Source organism: Morone saxatilis, unplaced genomic scaffold, assembly GCF_004916995.1.
Source record: "Morone saxatilis isolate NCDOM2014 unplaced genomic scaffold, NCSU_SB_2.0 Contig17, whole genome shotgun sequence".
Classification (NCBI taxonomy): Eukaryota; Metazoa; Chordata; class Actinopteri; family Moronidae; genus Morone; species Morone saxatilis.
In genome coordinates this window covers 23672507-23681613 of record NW_023339729.1, presented here as the reverse complement: position 1 = coordinate 23681613, position 9107 = coordinate 23672507, and the positions used below count along the sequence as shown (strand labels likewise).

General features: G+C 39.9%; 1 protein-coding gene across 1 annotated transcript in view; it reads left to right on the top strand.

Annotated features, from left to right (window-relative positions):
* Positions 1 to 9107, top strand: part of LOC118326940 (noelin-2-like) — a gene marked incomplete in the record, with an annotated part of 31123 nt that overhangs the window by 6533 nt on the left and 15483 nt on the right. The window contains 2 exon segments of the mRNA XM_035660105.1: positions 2181 to 2336; positions 8004 to 8223. Of these exon segments, the coding sequence (XP_035515998.1) occupies positions 2181 to 2336; positions 8004 to 8223 (376 nt within the window).

Here is a 9107-nt window from a genome sequence, read left to right as displayed (position 1 = left end):
AACTGCAAAGCTCACACATGATGACATCCCTGTATTATTGCCAAACTAAAAATGAACCACAGCACACAAGCGATATCATGAGGATTATAACTCTTTTTTTTATTTATTTATTCACTGCTGGTGCATTCTGTTCTGTCTTCACACAAAAAGAGTGAGAAAAGAGGAAGGTAGATGAACGCTATCTGGAAAAAACGTCTTCTCCTCTCTCCTCGTTCTGTTCCTGTTGGGAGGCTTCTGTATTTATGAATCTTAATTAGCTCAGCGTTTGTCTGGAAGTGACACCTAGATCCTGCTGTGAGTGTGAATGTGTGTGTGTGTGTGTGTGTGTGTGTGTGTGTGTTTTACGTCTCCCGCCCCACCAGGCGTATATGTTACAGCGGGAGAAATGTGTAGGTGGTGGTTTTTGTGAGTTTTTTGTTCTTGCTCTTGTCTGCTTTGCATATCACTTCTGGATATCTGGGTCATTTTTATAATGGATTTTTTTTTCACATGCTTGTTTTCCCATTCAATATGAAAATATATTTTAAATATCTGGTAGCATTTCAGGGTGCTTAATGAGAATAAGCGTGGGAGTGTTTGTTTCTTTAGAACAAAACATGTTCTAGGTGAGAATCTCTTGTTTAAATAGATCTAATGGGAAGCTCCTTCAAAGACAGAGACTGCATCATTTTGTTGAGCCACGGTGGCTGGAGCATTAAAAGGTTGGTTCACTCTAAACATAGACTGTATATGATCCCAAAACACCTCTTTTGATTTTATTTGTCCACCTTTGAGTCATCTGTCCTTGATATGTCTGCTGCCTCCCCTTTACAGCTGAGGTGAAATAAATGTCCGTTGTGCTCACAGCTTTACAAAATTACATAATAAAATTCAGTAGCAATGTCTGTCCTTATTTAGCATAATCCACAGTCCTCATTGTAAACGCTTTAACCTGTAACTATGCTGATGAAATAGTCCCACGCAGTGATGAAACTGAAATATCTCAAGGTCTACTGGACAGATTGTCATGAACAGACATATGTGCTCCTCACAGGATGAACCCTAGTTACTTTGGTGATCCCTAAACTTTTATTGTTTCTCCATGAGGTTGACATTTTTAGTTCATAGTGAAATATCTCTGTTGTATGGGCTGCTGTGAAATTTGATACAGATATTCAAAGTGCACAGGTTCTGACAGCTTTGGTTCATTTACATACCAAAATACTTGCAAAGGTAATGACATTCCCACAAGCCTCAGCTGTACTTCGAGTTTACTGCTAATAGACCTTATTCACAAGAGCCATTTTGACATGAAATAGGGTAAACACAGGTGTTACCAATGATACTAATAAACAGAGTCAGGGAGCTGCTATTGTGCATGTTGGCCTCACTGGAAGGTCTCTGCTACAGTGTCAGTAACACCTGTGTATACCCTACTATTTCATGTCAAAATGGCTGGTTTGAAAAAGGTCTATTAGCAAATGTTAGAGCATTCCAAAAGGCTAAACTAAGAGACTAAGATAGGTACAACCTCAAAAGCCGCTAGGTAGGCTGTAGACTCTTAATCTTGTTGATTTATAACAAGCAGATAACAGTATCTCCAAATAATGAATTCACAGTGACAGTAATTAAAGTTCACTTAAGTCATACAACACCTCCGGGATGCAAAAACACAAAAGCTGTTTCAAATGATCTCAAACTGAAACAAAAATTTTAAAGATTAGAGAACAAATAGTCAATTTTTGTTCTGTGGATTAAGCAACCAAACTGGGTTTTCCCATTCAAATGCTGGCAGCCTGCCGCTTTTCTTCCCCGCCACATAGTTAGCTTTAAAGTTTAACTGAAAATGAAATGCTGAAAAATAACAGATTGTTAAAAAGCGATGCTGCGGCGCTGATGGGTCTGAACAATTTGAAATGCGTAGTAGAATCAGAAATCTCACAGATGGATACATCTTGTGCAGATGCACCAAAACTATCTGCATGGCTAGATACCAGGTACGTAAGAACATTTATCTTTTTAGAATTTGGGTGAACCAACCCTTTAAGTATTCCATCACATCACCAGACAGTAGTATTGGAAACAAATAACAGGTGGCAGTAATCAGACAACAGCCAAAACCAATCATGTGCATTTCTGACAATGCAGGTTACTCACAATAATCACTCCTGAAATGAACCATATGATTTGTGTTGTGTTAGGTTCAGAATGTGAGTCAGTCCATGGAGGTTGTAGACCTGCGGACATCCAGAGATCTACAGTACGTCCGTGACACTGAGCCGCTGCTGAGAGGAGTGGACGGACGTTTACACACTTACGTGGCCAACCCCCGCACTCTGACGGCTAAGGGCCTGCAGGTACACACACACACACACACACAAACACACACACACACACAAAGAGAAACACAGTGTAAGACGGTTGCTGTAGGGAGCAAATAACCTTTGGCGTGAAAACATTGATTTCACGCATGCCAAGCTGAAGTTTCCTGCCTGCACTCAGACATGCGAACATTTTTCATAAAGGGGACAAAATTTGTCTTGAAGCTGTCAATTCAGTGGCCTCGTGTCCGCTGTGTAAAAGTGTCACACAGCTTTGCACAGAAGGTGCCAGCAAAACTGCAGCATCACTGCACACATTAAGTCTTCGAGCTGTCTGGAAAAAAAAAATCTGTCAGGAATGAGTCTGTCACTTTAATATTAATGATGAAATTTACATATTATTGGCACAGAAAAGGGGAGTTTATGTACAACATGCATTTTTTTCAGATTGGAGTGTTTTGAATTTGCAGAAGAGAAGACAAGATTACCTTACTCGATAAGTATTGCCTTTATTGAAGGAAATCTAAATGTATTTCACTTCTTAAATTAGGAGTCCTAATCTCATCAGGCTCGGTGTTCTGTGCCATGATGTCGCTGGCAGGCGTCTGTGCCAACAACAAACCAGCAGGCAAGCGGGAGATTATCTCAAGAGCTACAGAGAATGAAAGACTGTATCTGAGGAATGAAGGGCGAATGATCTGAACAGTTAAATCAGCTGTGACACTGCTGGTTTAACGTCTGTAATTGGCTGCTCAGGACTCCTAATGACACTGACACTCAGAGGTACTAAAACCATGAATACTGTCTACACCTGCGTGTAACTTTCTCAGGAAGCATTGATTTGGGGATTTGTGTCTTGTTTGACGTCAGTGTGAAAAGTGAGCTAAATTTGGCTGGAAAAGTTTTTTAGATATCTAGGGCACATGTAATCGTTTTAACTGCATTTCAGTGACTGTATTTCAGTCTGCAGTTAGGACATGCTTCACATTAAAGTATAGTCATTTTCCACCAAATTTAGCCCTTATTCAAAGTAGACGTCTGGATGTCTTTTGATGTGCAAATTACCAACTTGCTGGGTTCCTAAACCATTTTCGGCCAGAGGCTCACATCAGGCCGAAATAACACGACACAATAGAATTATTGGCAATTAGTACAGACCATATTTAAGGGGGCACAGCTTAATGATACAGTCAGATCAAATGTCATTCCCTTCACTGAGGACGTATTCACTTCTGGACTTGAAACTGGGAGACATCCTTATACTTCAGACATGGGACAGGCAGCTTAGTTTAGCATTATGACAGGAAGCGGGAAAACAGCTAGCTTAGCTCTGTCCAACGAGGTAATAAAATCAGCACCTCTAAATCTCACTAATTAACACGTTATTAGTTTAATCTGTTCAAAAAGTGAAGTGTAAAAACAGCAATTCACTGATTTACAGGGGGTTATGTGTGGGACTATTTCTTGGAGCAGGAATTTACTGGAGTCTCCGTTGGTTGCCTGGTATCTTTACTTTATCTTTATCTAGTACTAACTTTAGCTACTGATTTACTGTACAGACACTTCTTGCTTTTTCTGCAAGATAGCAGGTGAGCATATTTCCCAAATGTATAATATATAATACATATTAAAGGTAGGGTAAGTGATTCTAGGTGATCTAGGCGGTCCTAATTCAATACTCTTTTTTTTTCAAATTCAGCAAACATCTCATCACAGTCCACTGGCTTTTCACTGTGTTTGTACACAGCCCTGGCTCTGCAAATGTTGGCTCATTATTACAGCCAGGATTTGTGTGTCAGATAATGTTAACTCACTTGCCCACAGACAGTCAGTTTTATTTTCTAGTTTGCCAAGATATGCTGTTGTTGTGATCTCAGCTATAGTAGCAGGAGAGTTGTCAGTATAGCTGTCTGGAGCTGGTGTGCTCGCTTTGGGAAAAAAACGTGTCCTTTTTGCATGTTAGCTGCACAGAGCAAACCCATCGCTAATGTTAGTTGCATTACTTTCTGGGTTGTTCGCACTACAGCAATGGTTCCCAACCTTTTTCCTTTTCTGTCTTTGAGTAAACAGACGACCCTTGGCTGCTGACATATTTTAATGGATACCTCTATTGGGAACCACTGCACTATAACATATTTGTCATAGTATTGTATTTCTCTTACCCCACCTCTAACTTAAACATGTAAGTAGAAGCTCATAAACCCAACATGGTAAAATAATATATCCAATATTTAAAGAGCATGATATGCTCTATGAACCAGACAGAGGCTACATAGGAGTTCAACAAACAGACACACCCATGAAGCAACATGCTTACAGACACACACACACACACACAGAGAGAGAGAGAGACTACCCCTTACAGTACTTCCCCAAATAGAGAGAATTTCCACCCCCCCATGAATCCATTCTGCCTTTCATCTTTTGCCGAGCATCTTCTTAACAACATCATGGGGCTCTAGGGTTTGTTTTTAAGTTTTTATGCAGTTAGCTTATGTGTGTGTGTGCGTGTGTGCACGCTTGTTGCTCCTTGGGGGTTTTCACAGTCATAAGCTTTTGCCTTTGCACTGAGAGGCAGAACTGGTGCATATTTATGTGATGTACAGCTAAAGTAAGTTTATCAATAACTAAACAGTATTTTCAACCAATGGAGGGAGGGGAACGAGGGAGATGCAGAAGTGGAGGTCAAACAGAGGGATTAAGATAGATGGATTGATTTAGGGTTTGAGAGAGACAGAGGATAAAGGGGGAGGAAATAGAGAGAAAGAAAATGTCTGATTGCATATTACCATTTTTCCATGTGGGTGGGGGGGGGTGAGAGGAATGAGCAAAGTGAAGTATAAGGGGAGGTAAAGGTTACGCAGAAAGAGGGAGAGAGATAAAAGAGTGAAACAGGAGGGGAGAGATTAGAGAGAGGTGACGATGAAGGAGGAAACATGGCAGGGGGGAGGGATTAGCCAGGTAAAGTGTTTACTATCTAACAAGCAATGACATTTTCAGCATTTTGTCAAGATTGATTTTAATACATATTAATGAACGTACAATTATATGCAAATACTGATCAGTGAGGATGAAGTGGCCAAATTTAAGGTCAGCTTCAGAAAATGTTTGAAGTGATTTCAGAAATGTATTTCGGTCCTTATTTGAAGATAGCAGCAGAGAGATTAGACATACAAAGTGTTTGACTGACTGCCAAGCCTGTTGTTATCCTGGATTTGTTGTTGTGTTTGTGTTCTGGGGTATGAGATGTTCTGAGGAGACGATAAAGGTTTTTGTCTTCGCTTTTGACACTTCTTTTAATCCGTCTCTTTTTTTCCATATCACATCCAACTCCTCTCTCTACATAGCAAACAGTTTTTTCTGGGGATTTAAAGGTTAAAAGACATCTAAGTGTCATGGCTGAAAAAGAGAAATAAAAGGGGTATATGAGAAAAACCCTTTATCCTCCTGCTGCAACCTCCTCCAGCTGTGTCATATATGTAATTCATGCAGTAAATATTGATCTTCCTCCAAACTGATAGCAGGAAAATTTCTCTCTATCCGCACTGGCTCACTTTCTCACAATGTGAGGCTATTTAAATCTTTAACTATGGATAGGAGGCCAAAAGCCCCCCCCAAAAAAGACTTGTTTATCAATTTTAGTGTTTATCTGGGTCGCAGTGCCAGCAGAGTAGCCCAGACGTGCTCCAGCCACAGCCTCCATCTCTTCCTGTGGGACTGTGAGGCGTTCCCAGGCCAGATGGGATATGTAGTCCCTCCAGCATTTTCTGGGGATGCGTTCCATTTGGCTAACATGACAGATATGCAAGAGAGAGATGTGGGGAAGAGACGCGAGGATGGAGATGGCAGTTACTCAAGTCGCACAGAATCTCAACTGTTAAATGTGTACAAATAATTAATCATAAGAAAAAAACAGAGAGGGCTGGAGTGCAGGATGTACACCCAAATCATTTAGATGATTTCTTTTGTAAGATTTCTTTTTGTAAGATTTGTGTTTAGCTTTATTGGGCAGATTGAGAGAAAAGAGGTAGTTGAGGTGGTCCTGGTCCACTATGCAACTTCTGTGTGATGTAGAAACCTAAAGCCACCAGTGCACATACACTGTGAATGGACTTTACAGTGAAGTAGGAGACATCTTGTGTCCAGCAGGAAATTAACAAAAATGTAATATTCATAGATTCTGGAATTTTTAATGAGGTAAAAGGAGTAAATGCCTTTTTAATGATTTTAATGTGGAAAAAAAACATATCAATCATAACTAATTGTTCCGAGCAGACTATTTTAATAATGCTTGGAGGGGATCTGTAAAGAGGGGGGAAGAAAATACACAGATGTTCTGGCTCTGCCAACTTCATTGTGCAATAGTGCTTCAATTCAGTCTTTTTAACTTTTCAACAATGAGTGTAAATCAACGTATTACCAACAGGTGGCTACCTGTAGTCAGAGATATTGTTAGACCTGCCACACTGAAGTCCACTGTCATTGAAAACAATCTGATTGATTTGGGTGTGGAAACCCTTTTTGTAAAAAAGTGAAAATTTAAAGAAATATAACTGATGAATGAACTGAGTTTTAGTGATAGAAATAACACCAATATATATATATATATATATATATATATATAAATAACTATAAATAGTCGTACAACAATGATATCTCCAACAGTTGCATCCTCCTAACTCCTCCCGCCTGTGAAGTATTTTGTGAACTGATATCCTTGTTTTCTTGTTTTTTTGCATAACGTACAGCAGTAACAGGTCATCACACATTTTCCTTTGTGGCCACTGTTTATACAACGTTGTTGTTCATCAGTGGATACGTTCTTGGTGTGGACGGCCCTTGAGTCTGGTTTTTCAGGCTCATGCTGATATTATAGGACAATGATAAATGACAGTGCGGCTTTATAGGATTACATAACCGTATATTATTCCTAAATGAGCCAAAATGCACTGAAATCAACGGAAAAGAAGAAGAAAATGAAATTGGCTGATGTAGAAAGTTGCAAGAGAATCTTTATGATTCATTCATCATTCAGATTATTCACACATCTGATCATTTTATTCAGTGAATAATGAATAACATTAGAGTTGCCGTTGGTGCTTTTATTCCTGTTTCCACACGTAGTTTCACTAATCTACAGAATATAAATCATCCAATAACATTAATATTACAGTAAGGCTATTTCCACAATAGACCAGCTGTTTCTCTGAATTCAACATTGGTGAATATACGCCAGTGTTGTGTAAGTGAAGCGGCCGAATTAAACCTTTTTTTGCCGGTGGCAAAGCAGATCTGTATTTTAGCTTCGCATGGAGTTAAACATGGTGAACTTTGACCAGCGAAGGAGCAGCCTCAACTAATAGCAAATATGTGTTTGTGGTTGACCCCTTGCGGCACATTCTGCACTGCCCACAAAACCCCCATAGATTACACCTGTGCTTTCTGTGGAAGCCTTCTCTCTCCTCACTCGATCACAGGCTGCAGGATGGGGAGTGAAGATAGGAATAAGCATAATTAGCTGAATGGAAATCAAGTTCGAAGTCTACTCCGAGATGGACTTCAAAAGTAGTCACAAAATGACTGCAGTGGCTTAACTTTGTGTTACCTCACCCAATAGAGAAAGAAAAACAGATGCTTTATCAGATTTAACCACATTAGTGTGGACCCTGTCTTCTCTCTAACTTATTATTATTGCACCCACAGGAGTTAAAGGGCCAGATGTCTCAGCTACGGCCCCTTCTGTCAGTGGTGGAGCAGTACAGATTGGACCTGCAGACGCTGGCCACCCTGCGACTGGAGCTCCTCAACCTGTCAATCATCCTGACAGCCATTCAGGAAGAGATAGGAGCGTACGACTACGAGGAGCTTCAGCAGAGGGTTTTACTGCTGGAGACCAGGCTGCACAGCTGCATGAACAAACTCGGTATGTGCTGGAGGGTTAGTAATACACAGAAAAGTATTACTTATGCTGCCCTTGACATTGAATATTTACCAGTTTGCATGATGGGAATTGTAGAATCCAGCATTTCGGGAGCAAGGAACCAGTAATTTGGACTAAAAGTTGGAATGTCTCTGCCTCTTTTTTACCAATTTTGACCGGTCAGTTTTAAAATTGTTTCTTGAAAGTCCCTCAATTTAATGGAAGTACTAAATTGCTGAAATATTCCTTTAAAGGTCCAGTGTGTAACATTTATGAAGATCTATTGGCAAAAGCTGCAAAAATACGACCCCTTGAACGCACCACTAAGACTTGGGTCTATGTTTTTGAACCTGTGTATAACATGTAATTAGTATACATTTCAGCCAGCCAGGAGTCTAATCCGCCTCCATTTGGTTTCTGTTCCTACAAATCCTCAATCCCTAATTACTCCCAACTCCCGCGCTGCTCTGGTCAGTATTTTTTTTCATGGGTTTTGTTGGCCGAAAGTGTGCTCTCTGGTTTGCAGCACGCAGAAAAAATAGGACAGATGAACAGCCCAATTGGTTAACATGGTCACTGAAAGGAAGCAGGCAGCCCTTTATGGGGCACTTTTGCTTCATGTGTCTGTGGTTTATTATGTGTGAAAGAAATTAGGATGAAAGGTCTGGATATAAATTCTTGGCCTACTCAGTAGCAAATTTTAATATCAAAAGTAATGAAATAGATTACATAGTGTTAATGCATGTGACCTGTGCAATCATCTACATCAATCACATCTATATAAAAGCTGTATATAGTACATACAACCTTTATTCTATTTTTTTTCTATTCACTTTTTTATTAAATGTCTAGTTTTCTTACCTGTTGTGTTATATCTGGAGCTGCTG